This window comes from Ruditapes philippinarum, unplaced genomic scaffold (assembly GCF_026571515.1).
Source record: "Ruditapes philippinarum isolate M1 unplaced genomic scaffold, ASM2657151v2 ctg1499_1_1_1_1, whole genome shotgun sequence".
NCBI classification, from domain to species: Eukaryota; Metazoa; Mollusca; class Bivalvia; order Venerida; family Veneridae; genus Ruditapes; species Ruditapes philippinarum.
This window is the reverse complement of record NW_026864636.1, coordinates 101,049-127,215: the sequence shown is the minus strand read 5'-3', so window position 1 is coordinate 127,215 and position 26,167 is coordinate 101,049. Positions and strand designations below refer to the sequence as shown.

General features: G+C 31.7%; 2 protein-coding genes across 2 annotated transcripts in view; both read left to right on the top strand.

Moving 5' to 3' along the window:
- LOC132726350 (interferon-induced very large GTPase 1-like) overlaps nucleotides 1–11,542 on the top strand; it is a 30,150-nt gene extending 18,608 nt beyond the window's left edge. The window contains exon 7 of the mRNA XM_060711661.1: nucleotides 10,767–11,542. Within this exon, the coding sequence (XP_060567644.1) occupies nucleotides 10,767–11,542 (776 nt within the window). The remainder of the gene's footprint in view (nucleotides 1–10,766) is intronic.
- Nucleotides 11,543–12,533: 991 nt separating this feature from the next.
- On the top strand, nucleotides 12,534–15,638 carry LOC132726347 (interferon-induced very large GTPase 1-like). Its single transcript, XM_060711658.1, has one exon. It carries the CDS (start codon nucleotides 12,534–12,536, stop codon nucleotides 15,636–15,638), a length of 3,105 nt encoding a protein of 1,034 aa, XP_060567641.1.
- The last annotated feature ends 10,529 nt before the right edge of the window (nucleotides 15,639–26,167 follow it).

Here is a 26,167-nt window from a genome sequence, read left to right as displayed (position 1 = left end):
GTTGAATTCTGCTTAAGCCGTTGCTATGGGATGTGGACAGCCTCAATGCACTGGATCAATCAAACACAGCATGCGACATTTACAATGATGTAGTTTTGGGCGTTCTTTAGGGATTCCGTTTTTCTCTACTTCAGTTCTGTGATATATTCTTAATTTTATTTTTCTGTCTGTTTACTTGTATCTCGTAACAATTATTTATATAATTATATATAATGCAAAGTATTTCTACATCAATTTTTATCTTGCCGTCTTTTGATAGTGTCTTTATGGCGTCCCTAAAATTTCAAAAGCATATCAATGAATATGCAATTTCCAGTGTATCGAAATTCCGCTGGAACATTTTTTTTCATCCATATCTAATATTCTAACACGCTTTGCACTATTCCCATTTCAGTCAGACAGGACAAACGCATGTATTATAACACGATAAATGCACAACATAATAAACAAATGCTTTCACTTTATATGACATCATATATGACGTATAGAGAATAACATGCTACTGTCTTTTGATATCAATTTTATCAGGCTCGGCTGATATGGGCTAGAAAGGGCGAGGCTTGCCGAGCCCTTTCTGCCCATATCAGCCGAGCCTGATAAAATTGATATCAAAAGACAGTAGCATGTTTTTCTATTTATCATGTATTACATATTAACTGTCAAAATAACAAAATAATCTACTTTTAAATAGCGAATTTCGTAAAAAAGGGGGATTTTTGTTCAAAGAAATAATTCTTGAAAACAAATTCCTCCACCCCTGAAACTTAGAATTTGTAAATGGCCGCCATTTTTTCTTTCGACTCGGATAAAAGATGCTTTAGTGCCTAATACGATAAAATTCTTACCTTTAATTTAAACATCGATCCAAAAATCCACTTAGAATCACATAAACTAAACTTTACTGCAATATTTGTCTTGAATTGTCAAATTCAAAAGTTCATCAAAGAAAAGTAAAATCGGCAATCAAACACAAGCTACACAAACATGCGTCTTATTTTTTAAACAAAACAATTTGTTCACTTATTAAATAATAATCCGGCGAAATAAAGTAAACAGTTACAAGTTCTCAAAGAAAATCGTCCAGCCTGTTTGTTATGATTACATGTATAGTATGACGTGAACATCGATGATGTCATTTGCAATATAAATTATGACGTCACTTCATTTAGTTGGTGCTAAAACTATTCGCTATCTAATTTATTCGTAATTGAAATCGAAATAATTAATAAATAAATATCGCATCTTGATTCAAGACTTGTAAGGGTATGAGATTACATTGTAGAATTCACATGCTGATGAAAATAAGAATATAAGCAATTGAAAAAAGTCCGTTAAAATGGGCGGGGCTTATTTTTGATATCAGGTTACTGACCTGATATCAAAAATAATTATCAGGCAAGTGTTATCGGGCAGTTACCATAGCAGTTGCATGATAAAAATAAACCATATGACGTCAGGAAAATTACATCTAAACACCATGTAATGCAACATATTTCTATAAACTCTCTTTTTTATAAGCATTATAGAATTGAAACCGATATGAATTTTTTGTACATTTTAATTTAAGAATGCGAAGTTTATCGTTGGAATGCTTTGTAATTATTCACTCAAGTCTATCGGTCTTTACGCATTTGAACTTGAACCATGTAGTATACTACAACAATGCATTCAAAATCGTTGATCCAAATGTTAATATTTTTGACCTTACACATGTTTTGTTCTGACAAAATCCTTTTGATCATGGAGAAATATTTTAAAGTAATTTCCTTTTCAAATATAAATTATACACGATATATAAATACATAGTCAAAAAGATGAAAATCTATTTTTCTATAAAATATAATAAGTAACATCGTACACGAATGAAATAGCTCATTAAGTGCGGAAAAATAAAATTGCAAATAATATTATATTGATATTGATTTAGCGTTAACATGCAAAACAGATAAATTCGAACAAACAAAAAACATTTTGGTCGTAGTTATTATACGCCTATTTAGCTAAAAATTAACATTAATATGGGTACATAATCATATACAAATTAACGTCATCGAAAGTGCGCTAAAGATGCAAACTACAATGATATTTCATGCAAGTGACATGCATTTCTGCTGAGTGATATAGAAGCATTCAATTTAACGCGAAGTCCATAGACAGAATGATGCTTTATGTTCCTCCGCGAGAAATAGCTGAACAAATAAGTACCGCAGTATTTACATTCATACAATAAATTAAATATACAAGTAGAATCTTAACCATGAAATAAAACAACCCTCTTAACTGTACGTTGATCTGCTGATTTTCAAATACCTTTTCGAAATGCCACGGGGGTGCACATAAATGACCGTTATGCATTATGATGACGTGTTATGTCAACTAGGCTACAGTATAGCCCATACCCAAATTAACAATAATAAATGATTCAGTATAAAATTATAAGAATACTGCAATAAGCTATATCTAATAAACTTCGTTACAATAATACAAATTCCTCTATCAAAACACATTAAATAATTGCCTGATGTAAAGTGCCGTACAAATATCGTCTGCCACGCGGCGGAATATCACAGATACCTCCGACATATTATACCGAGGCTTATGGTATTTACAATAAATTATGGTGTTTTGAAAGTACTAAAAGCTTTTGATAGTAATTCTTTGCTGTTAGAGTGTAGGAAATGAGCAGTGTTTTGGCGATTTTTACCCGTAACTTAACATTTTGGTAGCTTGGTATGTTTACGTAAATCTCCAAATGGAGTTGAAAACGTCCAAGCGTTGACAGCTGGAGCCAAGCAAGTTAGAACAGTTCATTGGACATTTTTGAAAGTGCCATTAATTGCTATACATGTATTTTAAAGGAATAAGGCGAATTCTGGAGTATCCTGCACTTAAGTAAATATAAATATCTGTCTGTCATCATTTTTATGAGCAATGCATTCAAACTATCATTTTCTTCAATACATGTAATATATACTCGTTTTCTGCCTGTGTAAAAGATTTTGAAATACATGTATTTAGAATTACGTTTCTGGCCTCTTTGAACTTGCTTATTTTTAGGTCCGCTGCCCTCTAAGAGCGAGATAGTATGAATGACGATGACATATTATGTCGGTAAGGCTGAAGTACAGCCTTTACTCGAAATCAATCGAAAACACTAAAGCAAATCCCATTTAAAGTTTAATTTTACGGTTGCATGTTTATATAGAGGACATTTGTTTAGTTCAGTGTAAGATCAGAATATATTTCACCGAGTGAGCACCAAAAGGTATATTTCACGAGTGGCCCAGCCACGAGTGAAATATGAACTTTAGGTGTTCACGAGGTGAAATTTATTTCGATCTTACATTAAGCAAAAACAAATTTTCTTTTTATTATATGCAAAGAAACGTTTAAAAAGACATTTAAAGAAAAGGGCGCCAAATAATAATACAACGTGACGTCATTTACGACGTCACGTCATTAAGTTGGTTTCCAGTACTGTGAACGCTTGTATTTCACTGAAACAACGTACCGGGTTCAAATATTCAAAACATTGAAATTATCAAATTGATAATTTCACTGTTTAAAGCAGTGAAATTATCAGTTTTTTTCACTGATATATTTCTATAAACCACCGAAAAGCATGTAATAAACATGTTTCATACATGTTTCATAAGAGATAGAACTGTCGTAATTGCTATCCATTCATTGATAACAAAAGTAAAATGATTTCTAGGTCGCCTCTACGGAGTAATGGCGACATATTGGGATCCGTCGTCTGTATGTGTGTCCGTCCGTCCGCCAAATAAGCTTGTCCGGACTACATTTCATAAACTGCTGGTGTAATGTCATCCAACTTTACAAGAATGATTAGTACCAAGTTTATTTGTGCAAATCATCGGCTTTGTATGGTTCAATTAATTTTGTGGGCATTATGGCCCTATAATTATTTTTTTTTAAGTTTGTCCAAACTTCTTTTCTTATACCAATAATGCAATTTTAATGAAACTTTAAAGGATTGTTGATAAATGTATTACTTGAGGATATTGCATAGGGTTTCCGGTTAAATGATTTTTGGTCGAGTTATGCCACTTTAATATTAAGGAGTTTTTGTGTGTTACCAGAGAAACACAAGCTTTTCCGGACTACTTCTCAAACTTTACTGGTGCAATTTCATCTTCATCCAAACTTTACAGGAATGATAAGTACCAAGTTAAGTTAAATTTGGGTGCATATAATCCGCCTTTTTATGGTTTAATGAGTTTTGTTGGCGTTATGACCCTATAATTATTTTGTTATTTTTTTAATTTGTCCGGACTTCTCCTCTTCTACCACTAATGCAATTTCAATGAAACTTTACAGGATTGATCGATAGGTCAATTACTTCTGCATGTTACACGGGTTTTTCGCTTGAATGATTTTGGCCCAGTTATGACCCTTAAATGAAAAGGGTGTAAATAAAGTGTGTCCGTATTTCTCCTCTTATACCATTAATGCATTTTCAAGGAAACTTTATAGGATTGATTGGTAGATAAAGTACTTGTGCATAATACACACGTTTATTTTTTTTTGCTTGAAAATTGTGACTCAGTTATTGCCCTTGAATAAAAAAGGTGTTTTTTTTTTGTGTTTCAAGCTAAACAGAAGTTTGTCTTGACTACTGGTGCAATTTCATCAACACTTTAGGGGAATAATCAATGCTATGCCTAGTTGTGCATCTCTGCAACATGTTTCACTTCATTGATTTTCGTCAGAGTTTTGGCCCTTTCATGATTTTAATTTTGAAATTTGTCTGCACTAATCCTTTTACTAATGCGATTTCAATTAAACTTAACAGGATTGATCGATAGCTCCAATCTTTGTTCAAATTACACAGGGTTTTAGGTTGAATGATTTTTGCCGAGTAATGGCAATCATGGGACGACACATGTCATCACTGACGGCCTTTCTTTGTATATAAAGTTTTTTTTTTTTTAAATTTCACTGCATACGCATGTGCTTAATCTATATGTCATAATAGCTTCCTAATGATAAGACAATATTGTCACAGAATTTATTTTTTTAATAGATTTGATTATATTAGCGGTGATAGGCCGTAAATGAATCACAATGGTGCATACATTGTTTATTCAAACTGAGCTGGGCCCTATTATCAAAAGTTACCAAGGTACGTATGTTTTTATGCAAGCTGCGCTGGGCTGTACCACCATAAATGACCATGGTGCATATGTAATATATATAAGCGGCACAGGGCTGTTACATCATAAATAACCATGGTTCATTATTTTAGTTATAACACTACAAAGGATTACGCCATTTATCATAATTGCAATAATTTTGATCCAATTTTGGTTGAAGGTGTCTCAGGGCTCTATTTTGCATGCCTCACTGATTTGGTTCTTTGAAATAACTACCAACATTTAACAATAAAGGATGTCACATTAACAATTATTTCTAATTAACTAACAAATCTTCTGTTTGTTTTTGTACGTTTAGTGCAAAATTGAGTTCCGTTATTTCGGACTGAATGAATTGCTTAGATATCGACACAAAAAGTATGCATTCCAAAGAATTGTCACTTTTATGCATTTTACAATTTTTTAAAAATATACAGACCATTATATTGTATTTAAATCTTTGAGCGTGTAATAAAGTGAATAGACGTGTAATAAAGTGAAAAGACGTATATTTGAAACATCATGATTATAATTATTTTAAAGATTTTGATACCACCTGTATTCGAAACTGTGGAAAACGTATTTGTTTGCAACACCAAAAAGCTATCGGGTATGTAGAAAAAAGCCAAAAAGACAAGAGAAAGTACGATTTAACTATATATAAAACATGATTGGATATTAACTATTTTTTGAGATCAAACGAAAATGGTCACGATGTTTGAAATTAAGTTAAGTTTACAATGGTGAATATTTCATTAATTTTACCAATTGGTTTTGTAATTTTGATTCAAATGATTGTACGAATTTCCACGTTTTAATTATGCGCATCTTAGAATTTCGGAATGTCCTACGCCATCAAAGGGTGACAACTGGAATCATATATTAATTGAAAGGGCCTTTATACACAGACATTTAAGCCTCTACCAAAAGCGTAACGTTAAACTTTGTTAATTTGTCTTTAAAAACGTTTTCCTTTAGTATATGAGTTATTCATTTAAACACATACTTGTATAAGTCTGTAAATGAGATTCTGATATAAAGGTAAAATACATGAAATTTAAACATTTATTAATTTTGATGACTCCTTAAGACTACATGAACAGGCATGGCTTAGAACTACGTAGTGTCTAGCATAGCTCATGTTCACGTGATAAATGAGACAACCTCTTTGACGTAAATTAATTCATACTAAAAAAATATGGGAAGAATTTTGGTCCAGTTAACCATGCACTGACCCGATAACATATAGCCTGAAAGTAAACTATAGGCCACTCTGTCCCTTCCTGTGCTTTTCATCCAACAATCATCATGGAAAGATACTCAAATCCTTGCCCCAAATATGTACTAGTAACATTATTATGTTCTTTTGATTTCCCCTCCTGCAACCTGGCAAGTTTAGCTGTGAGAAAGTGGTAGATGTTCTTAAAATTCATTTCATCAAATACATGAAAACTGTTCAATGGTGGTGAAGTTCGTGCAATAACCAAATAAAGCTTAAAAACATGTTATAACTGGTCAATAATACATTTCTGTTATAACAAAGAAAAATTGCCACTTAAGCCATTTAATACTAAGTTTTCTTCAAAATTTGACAATGTACTAGACCTGACATCTGCAATAAACTTGTATAAACTTCAGTGGTGATTTTCGGATTATACACATGAATGTGAGTATTGTATGCAAATACATGTTTAAACCTGAAATAAATAGTGAGAATGTTGATTACATAAAATGTATGTAAACAATAAATGAAATAAGTGTATAATAATATTCTGTTTAAATACTGGAAAATTGCTTGTATTGCCCGGGTTATCTCTTAGCCTGTTCGGACAAGTAGAACTATAGACAAGTAAATAAATGCTCCAAATAAAAGCGGACAAAGCAGGTCAAAATCAGATTTTGCCGGCCCTGTAATATATTCTCTTCTAAGACACAATTGAATAAATTGAATATTAATTCATAAAACTGTCATCGAATTCTAATTAAGATGAAAACATTTAATTTAGTTTTAAAAAGCGCATTTGTACAATTTCTCAATCTTAAAATTTTGTCTACTAAGACAACAATTACTAGTATTCATAGTAATTGTTAACAGTTTAAGATAATATCAATGACTACACTTGATTTAAACTATGTAATGTCTTCAAATGAATGCAATAAAGTACATTTAATGACCCTATAAGTTGTTGCATATAAAGTTTCATAATTAATGTACAGTCCAGAAAAGGTATATTATTATTTATCAAAAATTATAACTGAGCTTGACACTGAATGGTTAAGAAATGCAAACTGTTCACTCCAGTGGATTTATTTAGATTCCATTTATAAATGTCATTTTTCAGTCTTATGCACACACCGGTAACACAACATCAAACTGTAAACACAACTCTTTATTTTTCTCTGCCACAACAGCACACAGTGAGCACATACATATTGGCGCCCAAAGATAGAGACCCACGGATAGAAACGTAGTAAGCACATTCTTCATGTGTTTGGTCATACGTAGATTGATCAAAATGTTCTTGGCCAGATGTACTTCTGGTAGTCAGAAAACCCAACTAATGGTCTTACTTTTAATATAATCGCCCTCTACAACAATGCACTTTGCCTCCAACTTTTTTAACCCTTCAAAATAGAATTCTCGATTTTGGTCCTCACAAAACTCATTGACCGCCTCCATGACACATTCATTGCTTCCAAAACGTCTACCACGAAGCTTGGTTTTCAGTTTTGGAAACAGGTAGAAGTCAAAGGGGGCCAATTCTGGAGAATATGGGGGATCGGAAATAATTTCAAAGCCGCAGTCTAATATTCAAATACTTTACCTTGGAACATCATTATGAATACGTTGCTAAACTATACTCAAATAATTCTAATTTCTAAGAAAAGATTAAACACCTCCTTTATATCAGCTAGCATTGCCCAAAGCATTAAGACTGTATTTAATAAACATATAAGTAAAGACCAAACTTGTGTCTTATCTGGAAGACATATGAGCGACACTATTAGATCATTGATTTATTTTAAAATACCGAATATAGTAATAGAGAACTTTCAGTGTGAAACATTAAGATACATTTATAATTTCTCTTAAATAAACATATTTAACCACAGCATATTAGCAACATGATCTGTTGCATAAAATTAGCATAGAGATGTCAATACACGTTCTTTTTGTAACCACCATATGGAAACTATAAACATTTATATTGGAAATGCCAGTTAATTTCTTCTTCCTTCTGAGAAGATATTACAACATGGATAAAAACAAAATGTACATATCCATTTTCGGTCAATATGTCATCTGCCGGTGAATATCACATCATATTCAATGGCACACTAGTCAATAATTGTATAATTTTTATCTCTTAGAAAGCCATCACTTCGAAAACTCAATAAATATTCTGTTTTGAAAAATAGTTCTCTGCTTTTGATCAGATAGACAGCAAGTCTAGGTAACAGCTATTGACAGCATGTATACACAGATTTTAGAGATGCTATTGATTCAGTACAATGCATAAAAAGACCTTAACCTACGTCAGCTTACATATATTTAATAATAAAAGGCTAAATCACATCCTATGACTCAAAATACCTCCCAATGGAGATAAACATAGATGCTAGGATACACTGAATAATTATTTCAACATTAAAATGTGACAAATTCACAAATGTTTGGCTATACAACGGAATTATCGATAGTAAACTTTGAATTGTTTCGAGGTTATACACTTTGTCAAAAATATGGGTTTTTATACAACCCAACAGTCCTTTAAAGAAGGAATGCACAGGCTTACTGTTCAGTTCTCTTTATTCGTGTGTCCAAAAGTGACTTCCATGTATCGCATCCTAGTACTATTTGCTAGATGTAAAAGATATGCATACGAGTATTACCGTATAACTTTTGAAGGCACACAAATACTATCGTTTATATCAACAAATCGTGGTGTGTATCATAATATATGGGAAACATTCCCTTATGTTAATTTACCAACTGTAATGCAGTTTGTGTATGTGCAATTTATAACAATTTCTATATAATTTGAAATATGTTTGTACCAGCCAGAGTTACCTTTCTTCATATTCTGCTTTCGTGAAAATTTGCTCCGCCTATTAATTTTTGTCTATTTCCGTGATAATTCCATATATGGAAGTTGCAAAATCGTTTACAAATGTTGATCGCGATAGAAAGTAAAAAGAAAGTGTGGTATTGTAAACCTGAGTGTGTCAAGTTGATGCAGGTACATTCTCAACGTCATGATGCACATCATTAAACGTATTGTGTACGTTCTATCGTTTACATTTCTACCTGTTGCATATTTGAAGTTATACATTTATAAATACAGTTTGCAATTTATCTAAGTTGCACGTTTACAGCTTTCAATTTATCAAATCGAGATAATCAAAATGCTTAATACCAGTGCAATATGTAACTCTCGGATCGACAATTAGATTTTTACTAATCTGTTTAGTAGAACAAAAGTATGCATTGCCAAGTGTCAAAGGCTGGATTTTTGGCAACGAATAGCCTCCATACTATAGATTTGATGTATATGCATAAATCTTTTGTATTGGGAAAAACACATTAGAAAGGATCTGTCAAATATATACTTATGAAACAATGAAAAACAACATAAATTATACACGTTTATAAAGAATCAAATGTTTGTCCTAGATGAACACAATCTTTTATAGCAAATCAAATACTAAACTAAAAGTCATTATTCTAAGATTTTATTACTATGTGTTTTTCTCTTAGGTTAGCAAACTTTCATAAGCTTCCAATATCATCTAGAGCATCTTGTGTATAATGAATACTGAAAATCTTCAGGTATTGGACATCTTATAGTTTTTATTGAATGACGGCCACCTTTCTACGACCAAAGTACAACACGGTGTTGTTAAGTGATAATATTCATGATCACCAATGTTTAGTACACTGTCCAACTCCTTCCAAATACTGGAAACAATTTTAAGCTAATTTCACATATTTATAGAAATAAATAAAGTTATGTGCATTCACTATTGCACTTAATAGCCAAAATTGTTGCAGTTTTAAGGTGATCATATTGTTTGTGTCGATTTCTTTTCAAAATTGGATGCAGTACCCTAATGAACGATATGTGAGCTCTGAATCTGAGTTATGAAGAAATATGTCTTTTAATGATAAGAGGCCATGAATACATAACCATACATATTTTAAGTATATTTATCTTAATTTAGATTAAGACACAATATCGGTCACCTGATAGACTGAAATGTTGCTGCTGTAATTATGTTTGCGTGACGATATCTTTCAATTTTGGATTTCACCCGGCCCAATGACTGTGGACAAATTATTAAATCTGTACTGTTATGACCAGCGTTCACATTAAACTAAACTCCAAACTGTAGCCTTAGCCGAAAGAGGTCTGTATTAATTGAACTAACAAGTTGGGCCCAGAAGTCGAGCGACGGATGTTATGATAATAATAAACCTCACTTCTTTAAAGCTTAAAGAGAAAGATGGTAAGACCTATCAATATAACAAAAGAAATTATTAAACATAGTTCAATAATGAATAAACATCAACTTAATAAGCACAATAATGATTGGTTTTATATATTACAGGTACTGTCGGGTCCAGCAATGAGATATTTTGGCAAATGCTAGCAGACCTTGGGTTGACTGACAGATACCCAAGTAAAATATCGATCCAAGACATTGTTACTGTAGATACAGGCGAATGGAATCAGATAGAAAATGGAACTATTTGTTCAACTGATATTCCGTGGTTAGTCCTGAAACGATTGATAAGTTCGCATAGTGATTCTAGGGATATATCAGTAACAAATGAACAAGATTTGAATAACGGAATTGACTTAGAAAATACTTTGAGTTTTTTATCTGACATACCTGGCGATAAAAAAGATATAAGTCCATTAGATGCTTTTTTTATCATTTTCCAATGTTGTGATCCTTTTTTGAAACAAGTCGTTGTACAAAAACTGTATATTTGTAAAATCGCTGTACCGTTTTTGTATAAATATTGGGAAAGTGATGTAGAGCAAGTATCGGTATTATCAGTTTGGCCATTGAGATCTTTAGCAATAGAAAATAACGAAACAAACATTGAAAAAAGTGAAGTTCAATGCAAAGAAATGGACATTCTTGAGCTTCCAACAAAAATGATAGCTTTTGGAAGATTGGGTCGACCCCGCTTTTCAAAATCAAAATTGATGAATAGCATTCTTTCGGATCATGGGTGTAAAACTTTTTTCAATTATGACTGTCCATTTGGAATGATTGAAAGAAAATTAATAAATGGACATGTTGAAATGTTTTGGTTGCCGTTAATTGGGGATAAAAAGGATAGATTTCAAGATGCAATGACATTTTTGAACTAAAGAGGTGATTTAGAACAACATTTTGATGCAGAAATTCTAACTTTTATTTCAGCCTTTGTGGATACACTCACAATAATAGTTGACATTGAAACTATTTTAAAAAGGGGTAGAAATGTTACTGATGTTCTCTTGAAATTATCGTCAGTAATATTAATTATTGCAAACCCCATTCAACAAAAAACAATATCGGCAGTAAATGACTTTAAGAAAAATGTTTTCAAATTAAAACCACATATAAATCTCTGTGTATTGTGTACACATAATAGAACTGTTGAACGAAACGTTGTTGAAATGGTCTCCTGTATATCATGTCTATTAGCAAAAGAATTAGGGTCAAATTGCACTAAATCATATCAAGAACGCTTACGTCAAGCAAACATAAAAATAAGAATAGATGAAGATGATGAAAACTGTCAATTAGGTAGGAAAGAATCAGATGACCTGATTACGCAAATGAATGATGATTGTTCATCGTGTTCTTGGAAGCAAACCCTGACACCTGTTCATAGCAAATTTTCAAAAGAATTAGGAAAACTTATCAAACAGCGGGAAAGGGAAAAAGGTTTTGAAGGGGGAAACGTCATTGATGCTAAAATTAAAATTGTAAGAGAAAAACAAATAATGTCAATAACGAAATCAGTTAAACATTTCACTGACATGCTAAGAAAGTATGAAAATAATTTTCCTGTACTGAAGTATTTTCTTTGTTGGCTACAGTTTCATATCAAAAGACAAAAGCGACAATCATTGCCTCAATTAATGAACAAAAAACGAATAGCTTGGAGAAAGTTAAAACTTCTTAAAAGCCGTGAAAAACAAGTTCCATCTGATAAAGAAGAACAAGAAAACACCATAACAGAATTAGAAGAAACAGATAGATGACGCATCATTTTCCATAGAACATTTTTTCCGTGAAATAGGACATATAAATGAGGCTATCTTAGAACTAGAAAAAGACTGTGATACATTAACATTTCCTCCAGTAAGTCAAATGTCAAAAATAATTGGCCGTCTTGTTGTTGATGGACATCAGTTAGAACTTATTAATGGAGAAAGTTTTTATATGCCTTATAAATGGATAAAGGCTGTACTAAACGAAGTTAATAACTCCATTGGAGCAGGCAAGGTTCTTGCACTCAGCGTATTAGGGCTGCAAAGCTCAGGAAAGTCAACTTTTTTAAATACTATGTTTGGTTGTCAGTTTTCAACCCGGAGCGGAAGGTGTACAAGGGGTATTCATGCAAAACTGATACCTGTAGATACTACTAAATTTAAAGATAAAACATCAGATTACAATTATATTCTTGTTGTCGACACAGAAGGGCTGAGATCACCTGAATTAAATTATTTACGACATGAACATGACAATGAATTAGCAACTGCAATTACTGGAATAGGAGATATAACACTGATAAATATAATGGGGGAAAATACAAGCGAAATACGAGATATACTTCAAGTACTTGTCCATGCATTGCTTAGATTGAAAATGACAAACAAAGCCTTAGACTTAAAGAAAAGTTGTGCTTTCATTCATCAAAATGTAACAGATATTGCTGCGTCCGAAAATTTGATGAGCGGTCTAAGTAAATTAATACAAACTCTGGATGAGGTGACTAAGGAATCAGCAGAAAGCATTTATATTAAAAATATAACTACTTTCAATCAGGTAATTGAATTTGATATAAACTCTCAAGTATGGTATCTCAAAAATCTGTGGCAAGGTAATCCTCCGATGGCTAGAGTTAATACAGCATATAGTGAAAGTGTAGTAGACATTAAGTCCAGAATCTTAAAAAAAGCCTTGACAATTAAAGATAAATCCTACAAATCTTTAAACGATATAACTGAACATGCATATAACATATGGAAAGGTGTTCTGAATGAAGACTTTGTATTTTCCTTTAGGAACAGCATTGAAATCAAAGCTTATAATGCAATGGAATGTTTTGTTCAAGATCAACTTTTTAATCTAGATATCCTAATAAGAGATGAGATAATACACAAATCTCGAAACGGATTTGCTAATTGTGATCAGGAAGATAATTTATCAAGAGTAGAAAAGACTCTGAATTCAGAATTAAATGAACTACTGCTTGCTGAAAAGGAAAAAAGCGAAGAAGTCGTCAAAGAATATTTCAAAAACGACAAATACAAGGACATTATTATTCAATGGCAAAAGAGTCAAGCACTCCGTTTCGACAAATTGTGTGGAACATTGGAACAATCAATTGAAAATCGAATAAAGAAAGATCTTCATGAAAGAGCTGTACAAATTTTTACTGTAACGTGTTGCAAGGAGCATGAAGAGGAACTTAGAAAAATGTCTATGGAAATTGCTAAAGAAAATCTAGGTAAACCATTAAGCGAAGACGCAATAGATAATCTTTTCGATAGTATCTGGCAATCATTTGTAAAGAACGTACATATCCCCTCTTATTTAGAAACAAATAGAACAAAAACAATCGATATGTTTTATGCTTGTCTTAAGAATACGAATAAGAGCGATTTTGTGGCGTTAAGAAACGCTTTGGAAAAAAGCAATCACTTGACACCATTGCCAATTTTTACAACTTTAAAGGGAACATTCAGTTACACAGGTATTGATGAAAAAGATGTCAGCTTATCAGCATGGCTAAAAACAGACGATCTTTTTTTCCGGACAAATGTAATGAAGAATGTTGAAACCTGGGCGGATGAAGTATTTGGAGCAGTTGACAAAAAGATCGAACGAATTTTTCAAATCGGAGAAGAAATAACGGAAATTACTATAAATAAATTTTTGCATGACATTAGTTTAAGCATAACTAATATGTTTAAGGGGGATACCAATTTTGAAATTCAAATGCCATTTTATGTAAAATTGCTTGTACATGTAAGTAGGCATGCACATGTGGTTTTCGAGAAACATAATGAAAACTATTTTACAATTTATGGTGCTGCTGCTCGTCTTAACAAATATAAAATACAACAAAAAATAAGCTTCGAAGCTCACCTACGTGGTCGCTTATTAGAAGATGTTGTCTCGAAACTTTTTGTCAACGTCATTGAAAGTTTCGCTGACGAATGGACATCACAAACGCTTCCAAATAGAGTAACTGATTATCTTCATGATAATCTTCCTTCAGCGAAAAATAGAGCTATAATTGAAATATGCACTGATCTTTTGGAAAAAGGCGATTTCAATAACTTCATTCGATACATACGTGCTCCAAATGATTATGCAAGCTCATGGATAACTGAAAAGGCTAATCATTTTCTTTTTGCACCAGAATCAAGGTTATACTCGAAATCATCATCATTTATACTACAAAATTTGTTTCATACTGTAAAGGAGTGCGTACAAAATATACGCAAGGAATCCAAAAATCAATTAGGCATTTCCATCGATCACTGGGTCAAATGTTTTCAGATCCTAATGAAAGAGTCAGGTTTCTTTATTACCACAGAAAATTTCAGAAGCATGAAGAAGGAAACAGAGACTATTGAAAATTTAGAATACCTCACAGATGAAGTCTTAAAGAGTTTGGGGAGAACAGAAGCGGATCTTGTGTCCCGCTTTAATAAAGTTGATTGTGGTTCTGTACAATGGGCAAATTCGAGTCCTATTGAGCGTTTAATACAAAAGATATGGGGATGTCAGGAACAGTGTCCATTTTGCGGTGAACCATGTACAAAAAATGAAGATCATGCAGACTCCGATCACAACTGCATGCAGCATCGACCTTTATGCTGCATAGGAATTCACATTGTTGAATCTCGAATCGCACAGCTAGCATCGTGTGAATTATATGTACAAACAGATATAAGCCATCGTTGTGTAGTCTTTGATTACAAATGCAACAATGAAAAACGAGAAAAATGCGGTAAAGAAAGGCATCCTTTCAGAGATTATAAAACGATCCTGAAAGAATGGTATATAGCTCCATCAGCTAATATGCATGATACCTGTAGATATTGGATGTGGTTTGTGTCGACATATAAAGACAGGCTGAGTGACTACTATCAGTACAATTTCGATGATATACCCTCATCATGGAAAGATATAACAAAACATTCGGCAATAAAAAGCCTTTCTGAAACTTATTCTGTATAATGATGGTAATTTGAAGTTTGAAGAAATAAACAAAACTCAAGTCCAGTTTTTTCACGTAAAACAAAGCACAAAATGTTCTGAAGTATTCTAATAGTGTTATTCATGGAACGATGAAGAAAACACTAGCAGTAACAATCTTATCACAAAACTAACCTTTACAAGATTCATCTGTAACACAATAAGAACGTTACTTATAACAGCGGCTTATTTAAATAATTTCTCAGGACCATAAATGGCATTAAATTTTATATATCCAATTTCAACATATAAATAACAATGTTTAATAAATGATTTGGGTTTTATATATAACATTTTTGTTACTCTTTGTACTAAAATATATAGGTCATTTAATCGTAAATCCGACTAATAAATTATAAAGGGATTATTAATATTATTGTGATTTATAAATGTTGATGCACCATATATTTTCGTTACATACAAGTAGTTAAAATAAGATGGAATAGGAAAAAAAGTTGTCTAAACATAAAATTTATGTATCTGACGTCATTGGAAAAATGCTTGCTATCGTGATTTTTAGATTAATTGTATTGCTGATAGGATTAGATTGTTAAGATTCATAACATATGTCTGTTGTTGTTTATGAATAAGTGGTATTTTATTATAAGTATTCATTTCCCTTATTATATTAGATTTACCACGTTAATTTGACTTAAACATGTACGCCCATCATTTACACTTGGATGGACATAATGCCACTTCGGTTGATGTTTTTCATATTTTACAAGTATGTGCTTTTGAAAGTAAACATTTTCCTTTCATAAAAAATAAATAGTGGCAGTACCATCATTTCTTAAGGAAAGGCACTGTATTCTAATAAAAAAATTAGTTTTGGCTATTTAGCAGTGTTATCTACAGTACGGAACTAAGATTATTTCTATTTTCGATTTATTTTGTACCTAAGTATCTTATTAGCTATTCTATATACAGTAACAAGTAAAATGGTTTCCTGTGGGGGACATTTTTAATAATTTAAAGATATTTCGTTTAGCTTTTGTCAACATTGCTTGGGGGAAAAAAAACATAAACGCTTGTATCAGGAATATAGTTGACAATTAATCGATCAATAGAAGAAGATCTTTGGAGACTGGTTGACAGTTGAAGACCCGAGACCAGAGAAGGGCGAAATTGAAATAATTATTTCTTTTTAAGAAAATGATTTAATACCATTGTATGAATAAAAAGGTAACAAAAAATAAAGTAAAGACACAATTCTACGCAGAAAATATCTCTATTTATTATGGCAGATGCCACTACAAATGTTCTTATTTTGTAGAATTTTACTATAAACAATTTATTGTCTGTAAACTTTGAGATCATAGATATTTAAGAAGCATTGATAATTTCAAACACATCATGCAAGTTTTTTCACATTAAACGGTAAACTAATTAAAGAAAATTGGAAATATCATGTAATAGTGTTATGGTCTTAAGGTAGAACACCCCTAAGGGCACTATAAGGAACTGTAAAATTGACGACAGTTATATGCCTTAAATGTCACCTGTATGCAAAATTTAAACAAAATTGACCGTGTGGTTTATAAGTAATGGACATTTTCCTGAACTAAAACTTTGCCATTAGAAGGGCTTTTTTTTAGGAATGAGGAAACTCTAAATAATCTATAATATCATCATTATGAAAAATGTTTTCCTATTGCTCATTGTTAAAAAACAAATAATGACATTTAGGTTACAAATTAAACAAGCAAAATGATTGTTTTTAAACGAAATGTTTTTAATATGTTTAAAAATGTAACCCACTTTTAATACTTTTTTGACCATTTCCCTGTGTAGAAAGCCTTATTTAAAATATCCCTAAAATTTTCCACAATCAGGGGCTGTTTTCAATGTTTGCCTAAATATTTTAGATGTATATTGGTTGGTCTTGCATAATATAAAATACCTTTACCGTGTAGTTTTTATTTTATTAAACTTTGAAAATATCTGGTATCATATTTGCTATTAAATTTGGCATTATCTAGTAAATAAATACCTACAATAATTATATAATTAAAATGAAAGACTTTTTACTTCCATTAGGAATCTGAGAGATTAATAAAAAATGTTAAAAATAATAAAAAAAAAATAGTTGCCCCTTCTGGGGTTTGAACCCACGCCCTTCAGTTTCAATACACTTTACAGTGATTCTAGCCTATTGGAATACTCTTCAAAGTGGAGATAGTGCATTAGGGTCGTACTACCTTAATAAGGTGTAATTTGGACTAATTCCCTAGAGGTAAATCCGTAACGTACAAGCAAACGGTATTTAGCAAACGCTTTTCGAAAAGGTCTATTAACAAATCATGTGCGGTTTACATATCACATGCTCCTCCATGAACCGAAAACAGGTCACGTGCTTCTCCATGCCTCAAAAATTAAACTCGTACCAATACCCTGCAGACTCTGGTGCGCAGGAAACGAAACAAAGGTGGTTTCGTTAGTGTATTGAGACAATATTGCCAATGTTTGTTTTAAATATATAGCTATTATGGCGTATATAAATACTTGACTTTTGATATTTAAATATAATTATTGTTTTTCCTTACATTTTGTTCAACAAAATTGTAATATTTAAATTATGTTTCAAACATTTAAATCAGACATTATGTTAGATAGATTACTGAACGAATATATGTGTATACAGTAGAAACACTTGAAAGTGTTTGAACGTTATAATACATATTGTTTGATCCGCCTTGGTCAAGTCCCATCATCGGTGGTCTTAATATAATTCTTTACTGTATTATGAAACCGTGCTTAAGTGTTGTGTTGTTTTTTGTGGTTTTTTTTTTCTTTCTTTTTTTCTTTTTAGAGGGGGGGGGGGCTTCATTATTATTTTGTTGTTGACAGTATAATATAGGTAACTGTGTGTTATAAATATGTGCATGTTTGTTATTTGACAGTTTAATAGCCAACAGTTCTTTTCATAGTATTGATTGTTTTGTGACAGTGTATGACATAAAAAGGGTTTAGATTAGAAAAAGAAAACATTTTAGAGAAACGGAACAGGTATATTGAGTGTTGACATTTGCTCTTAATTTTAATTGCTTATTATAGTTTATTTGATTGTTGTCTTTGGATGTTAATTTTTTTAACTAGTTTTATTATTGTTATGAAATTATTTTACTACTCGTAATTATTCATAATATTCTTTAGTGCGACATTTTAAAGTAAATATAGCTAGCTTTTAGGTGACCCTGACATGGTTTCCGTTAGCGTAACGCTTAATTTAAGTGTTTTTTATTTCTAAATTGTATTTCGATATTTAACACGGTGGATATAACAAGCATAAAGGAAATGAGAAATATGGATGACTTTAGAATAAAAGATGAAACTAGTTCAATGCCCTGACGATCTTTGTATTTTCCACTATGTTTCTTACTCCCTCCATGTTTCTAGTTTCATCCAATATTCTAAAGTCATCCATGTTTCTAATTTCCTTTATGTTTCTTATATCCACCATGTTTAATATGGTGTCCATTATCTTTGTTTATTTTCGCAATGTTGTTTATTCTATTTATGTTAATAATTTCCCTGATGTTTCAAATTTCCTGCCATTATCTACACGTAATACACTTCTAAATAACAAGTTCTGGTGTATAATAAGAATGATTCAATGTCATATTACATGAATATATAATGTTTAGACAATTTAAAGAATATTTGTAAGATTTTATTTTTTCAAAATTGTTTTTCGTATAACTAAGCATTTTGTTTCCAAGGTTTTTATCTTTCTAATTCACTGATTGGGCTTGTTTGCTTTTTGAACAGAAACACATCCAATGTTTTTTGGGGGTTTTTTTTGTTTTTTTTTTTTTTGACAAGTTGGGACTGTAAAATCAGTTCAGTCTGTTCGCAGATTCCATTTTTTTAGAATTATTTATCGTGCAATGTGTACAATGATAAGCGTTTGATGCTTTTTACTAGCATATGGCTTAGAATCGCTCGAAAAAACGATTTACATTTTAATTCTCAGTATGTTTTTAAAATCTCTTTGTATATTTTTCCGTCTCATTACATGTGTAAAAAACAAATTTTATGTTTTCAGACTTTTGAAGCTCATTTTAAAAGAGTCATTTTATTAGTTGAATTCAAATTAAACTGATCATAACTAGTAGTTCGTATAGAAACCTTCTATATCATTTTATAAAATAAAGTGTGTTCGTGTGTAAGACGATATTCGTTGTTTTCCTTTTGCCCTTCAAATGTATTTGAGTAAATGATTATAGAAAGCTATAAACTATTGTATTTCAACAGTGGTACAGTTGTACCATTTATAGACAAATTGAGTCAGAAATGGCCTAAAAACCGCTTACCAGAGTTAAGACGATTACCTTGGTTAGATTTAGCTTCTTATTTTATGTCTATTGCAGAGTGAAAGTGTATAATGTAGGGAAATATCGCAGACATCAGCATAATGTCCCCTTATCACCATAAGATCAGCATGACTTCCCTGTTATATCTATTGGGCTGGCAAGACTATAACCTATTTTCAAAATCATGCAGTCTACGTTTTTGCTGCTACTAAGGCAACAAGTCGGACACAACTCCATCATATAAATGTGATTTTCCAATATGCCTTCTCTTAACAAGTATCTGTGCTTGTTTACCTTCAGTATCATTGTGTATTATCGTATATAAGTGACTAAAAGACATCACAAAACTGGTTACTGCGTTTTTTAAGACTTGCAATGACATTATTTGACCAGTTCCTTCTACAGATTTACGTCTTAAACTTTTAAAGGCATGTTGAATATAGACAAAAGTCTTAGACTTTGACAGAATATTGTACCAGTCTTGTAATTAAGGTACATGTATAAGCAAATTGAGTGTCTGTATATTTTGTACGTAAAAACGCGAAAGAATAAACAAATAATGGATAGGAAGGCATAAAATGGCATCTATTTATACTAGTATATGTTTAAGAACATAATACTATAATTACCTAACAAATACACTTGATATTTGTTTATGAATATATGTTCGTAACTTTATAACTACATAGAGAAATTATGAAAATATAAATTATAATTGCATAAATATCTTAGTGAAGCTCTAAATAATGTCAAAGAGCCTACAACATGTACATATTTTACACAATGTGCGTAGAGAGCGAAACGAAACAGTAACATTTTAGCTGTTTTTAACTGATAACTTTACTTCAATAATTTTATTACATTGTCAAGCCTTTTTGTAGATAGAATGCAGATAAACATTTATCATAAAAATGAATTTGAGACTGGAAATTTTGTTCAAAATACACCCTGTCATAAGTAAAATGTACATAATTACGAAAAGAACATATTAATCATTTGCCAACTTTCTTTAACAATTAAAACAAGATTCGACAAATTGTACAGTCATAATAATTTTTTTTTTAATATAAACAAATATAACACCATGAAGTACAGCACATTAAGTTGTGTGGCAAAAACAGTCAAAGTTTCTTAAAACCACTACAATCTAACATGAAATAAATAGAAAATGTGTTTGTTTTACATGTAAGATCAGAGTAAACTTACGTGTCACATTGAAGGTTCCATGATAACCGCCATATGACTACATCTGCGGATATTTCAAAATACGAAATTGTACCAGTTCATGTTAAATGTTGAATTATGCTTAAGCCGGTGCTAGGGGGCGTAGACCGTAGTTTGCACTTGATAGTACCGTCCATGAACAGGCTCAATCAAACCGAGTCTGCAACATTTTTAATTTTGCCGTGTTGGCCTTTCTTTAGGGATTCTTATTTTCTTTATTTTAACTATATTACATTCTTGAAAACCCGCACTCATGAGTACTCAAATCGTGAAAATGTTCTATCTGTTGTTCCCTCTGTGAAATATATTTTGAATGTACATACAATACAAATATTCTCTATATTTACTCGTCTAAATTCACAATATTTCCCGATATTTTACTTTCATTTCCTTAAAACCAGTGCAAACGGTATTAATTTTCTACAATACTCAATGAAATTGATCTAGCAATCGTTGTAATAAAATACATTCTAAAATTACGTAATGTGTGATCAGAATAATGGACAGTAATCAATTCTTTTCATTTTTATCTTTTACAAGATGTCTTTAAATTTCATTCAGCAACCAAATTCCCGTTTGAATGTGTTCTCAGGACCATATTGTTAAAAAAAAGAAAATAGAACTGTCCTGCTTTTAATCTTGCTGATTATAATAGTGTCCCGATAGGGACAACGCGGCCTATTCGTAAATTGGTATAACAATAAATCCAAACAGCGATCAAGAAAAGTCAAAAACACGAAACTACGATGATTAAAACGCGAAACAATAATAATGAAAACACGTGACAATGATAGGGAAAAAGTAAAACAACGAAATACGATGCTGAAAACTGAATTAGTAGCGTGTTTTACCATCGTTGTTACAACGTTTCACTACCATGGTTTCGTTGTTTCGTTCTATCTACTTTTTATTATCGTTGTTTCTGTCATTTTTCTTTCTTTTATTCGTCATCATTGTTTCGTGATTTCACCATCGTTGTTCCGTCTTTTCGTCATCGTTGTTTCATGTTTTAGCAATCGTGTTTCAACAATCGAAGTTTCGTGTTTTCACCATCGTTGATTCGCGTTTTCACATTGATCGTAGTTTCGTGTTTTCAGTATCGTGGTTTTGCCTCACCTATCTTTTGTTTAAACTGTAAATCATGTTCTTAATATCGCCATCCACTCTTTTGCTTTCTTTGCTTGCGCATGTCATACAGGAAGGCGAAACAACAATGATTAAAGGAAGATACAACAATTGTGAAAAGAAAACGACACTACAACTATGAAACTACGAACAACGGTGGCGACAAAACGATACTGCGATGGTGAATATGCAAAACAATGATGATTTAAACACGATACCACGATGATGAGAACACGAAAGTGCGATGGAGAAATACGAAGCACCGATAGCAAAACACAAAACAACGCTTAAGAACATTCAAAACAATAATAATAAAAAGTGAAAATATTGAAACCACGTTAATGATGAAAAGTTGAATAACCAGTGGAGAAAACACGATGTTATATCGAGTTTTCAGTATCGTACTTTCGTTGTTTCGCGTTTTCACAATCATAGTTTCGTTTTTCTTCACCATCGTTCTTTCGCATTTCCCCCATCATGGTATCGCGATTTCGACTTTTCATAATCGCAGTATCTCATTATCGTTGTTTTGAGACAACGGCCCTACAGGACACCGAAAATTTTAGATTATTTTTCTATCCAAAATCATTCTAGTGTGTATTGAATAATTTAATTAGAAATAAAACATATCCTGAGCTGCCGATACTGTATGCGTTTATAATACAATCGTCAGCGTAATCCTTTTTTATCACAGGCGTTCGGCATAAGTTCGTTGCATAAGTTACGGACATAAATTGTCAACATAACCATAATTCAGTATGATTTCAATGTTTTATCCTGCTCGGAATACTTTTTTGTTTTACTTTATCAGTTCAATGTATGTTTGTTTACTCGTGGCGTATTTGGAAATTTCGCTGTCAAACTCGCAATATTTCGTATAAAAAATGACTCAATATTTTTAACGGCTTCTTTAAGAAAATATCTATTGTGTGTTGTGCTATATTGTTCGTATCAGTATGAAAATAGGTTTTATCTAAGACGAAATTTCAAGCGAAAATATTGACCGTGTTGGGAATAAGCTAAGTTGAGATTTAATAGTAAACGGGTGATAGATAGTAATATTGTTCTATGACTTGACGATCAAAGGGAGATTATTTAATTAATTAATTTGACCAAAATAGGCAAACAAAAAGGTTTTGTGAAAGAAAATCGGAATGTGATTCTAACCTGTCTGACTTTCCTCTGTATTTATCCATTTTTGTTCTAGATCGTCGACATATTATTTCCGTCGTGGGTTCTGGTGTGTCAAAAACATTCAATGCATAAGAAGAAAATGTCGCAAAACGGGCCAAAAACAGAGTTTTTACAAAATGATACCACCGAAAGGTGTTTTACATACAACAAACACGTATTGAAACATAGAGTTTACCTCAAAAAGCAGGACTCTCGGGTCAAAATTCTGTCTCAGATCAATATGTACTGAAGGGATGCATTATGTAAGGTGATATAGAAAAAACGACGGAAACAAAATATTTCATTTTTATCTAACTTTAGAAGTGATAAATAATGACCAAACTTTTGAAATGAGAAACAAAATCAAAGAGAAGCATATCTAAAAAGACGATAATCTAGAAAAAGATGTTAGTTCTATTGAAATTCAAAAGGAAAACATCAATATGACCAGACGAAAATAATAAAAAGAACAAAAATGACCACCAGTAGGGCTTGGACCCACAACCCATTCAAACGCTGTATCCTCATTGAAACGGAATACTCTTCTGAAGAAAGCTCTGTATAAGGTTCCTAATACCTTAATTTAATACGGATAATAGTACTTTTGAAGTACATTTGGTTTGCATGCTTGATATAAACATAGTTCTGCTTATGATATTGGAACTGTAATCAAGATACATAGCATGTTGCAAAAGTTATCTCTCTTTTCTGTATTTAGAAAATAGATATAAATAACCTATTAAAGTAAGCTGGATAAAATAATGTCTCGTAAAGTATCAATTATTTCTACTATACATACTAACTTTCAATGTTCTTGGTAATTTTCATGAAATGTGCATTTTACTTACATTATAACTGGCAAAAACGAAAAGTAATGACTCACATACATGTGCAATGTTTCAGGTATTATATTCCATTCCTTATTATACTCGTTATTTTTGTTCCTTTTCCAAATAAGAATCGAAAATAAAGTCCGTTTTTTGCAAGTATTTATTTATTAAATTATTTATTTAAATAATTATTTATTTATTTATTTATTTATTAATGTTTCGAATAAATGTGTAGAACGCAACCTTCCTTTTTTCAGCAATGTCCATAATTATTTAGGAAATAGCCCTTCCAAGATTTGTCTGTGGATGTGAGATGTTTTTAAACAGTCTGTCCCGCACTGACTTGCTGATCTCTCTACAAACCTAAATAAATTCAGGAATCTTACAATAACATAGAGATATTTTAAATAATTTGAATAATTTCATTTCTCTTATTTATTCTTCCCCCCAAAAAGTATTATAAACTCTTTTGATAAATCGCTGCAAGTTTTGACCTTCAAATATACTTGTTTATCCGCAATGCCAAATGCACTAAATGTGACACCAGCTTATCGAACGAAATATGACCTCATTCTTTCTCTCATAAACCACACACGTGTTCTTAAGTATTTAAAGAATGATGAACGTCTAACACTGTTTTTTTCTGTAGAAAGAGATTATTTCACAGGTCATAATACAAAGATCATGATATAAACAAAGTACTTAAAGGGACTCTCAAGCAAATTAATGAAAATAATATTCAAATAATCTTATGTATAACATGGCATTTTTTAAAGTCCCAGCGTGAAAATCTGTATACATTCTACATAGCGTAAATATATTTATATATGTTGAACGAAATTAGACGCCGGCAGAATTACCGAGTAAATTCAGAACAAGTCTTGAGATTTAAACACACCCTGGAATTTACAATAACGGATACTGCATGATTGAAACAAGTCCAAGCCGTTCATTTGACAAGTTTTTTTAACGATTCCAGAGTTCACTGTGACAACTATTGTTAAATCTTAACGCTCTAACCTGACCCAACGTGGGTCAAGTTAGGAAACCGCCATTTTACAATTTATAAAGAGAAAAGTTTTGTTCCTGTTACTGCTTAGTTTATTCATTTTCAGGTCTATTTACGGAATAATGCATGACAAAATTCAAAACTGTCTCTGTGTCTCTCTTTTACATACTGGAGTAAAATCACCCTACAAGTTTTACACTTTAATTGGGTATACTAAGCAGCAAATACTGAAAAGTTTACTGGTAAAAATAGCTGAATCGGATTATATTGGTAACAAGTGTGTCAATTTTTAAGTTATCTCCTCTCTAAGTACTTACAAAATAAATTTGGTGGCTCGCTTTATATAAACAAAGTTCTGTTGTTTTCAGACTCATAATCTCATACGTATCTCTATGTTATATCTCTTTTCTGTACTTAAAAAATAAGTGTTGATAATGTAATCTTCCAAACATTATAATTACTGACACGAGCGGACGGTAATGACTCTCATATCTCAGACAACCAGGTTGTGGGATTTATATTTTACTTCCTTAACTGTGTTAAACTTTTTTTATTCGTAATTTTGTTTTCAACAAAATGATACAATAAAATTAAGCGCATTGTTTGCATTTATTTATTTGTTTGTGTATGTATTTGTTTGTTTGTTTATGTTTTGCACTTTTATGTTGCACTTTTATGGAATAAAAGTGTAGGACAAGGGGTGCATTTTTGAGAAATATCCATAATTATAAAAGAAAATTATAAAAGAAAAAGCACTTGCAATATATTTGATTTCGTGAGATGTGCTTATGCAGTCTGTCTCGCATTGACTTGCTGATTTATCTGCCTAAATAA

Bases quoted from the DNA above. Each gene is read 5' to 3' on its own strand.
- LOC132726347 (XM_060711658.1), top strand. From the start codon at position 12,534: ATGTCAAAAATAATTGGCCGTCTTGTTGTTGATGGACATCAGTTAGAA.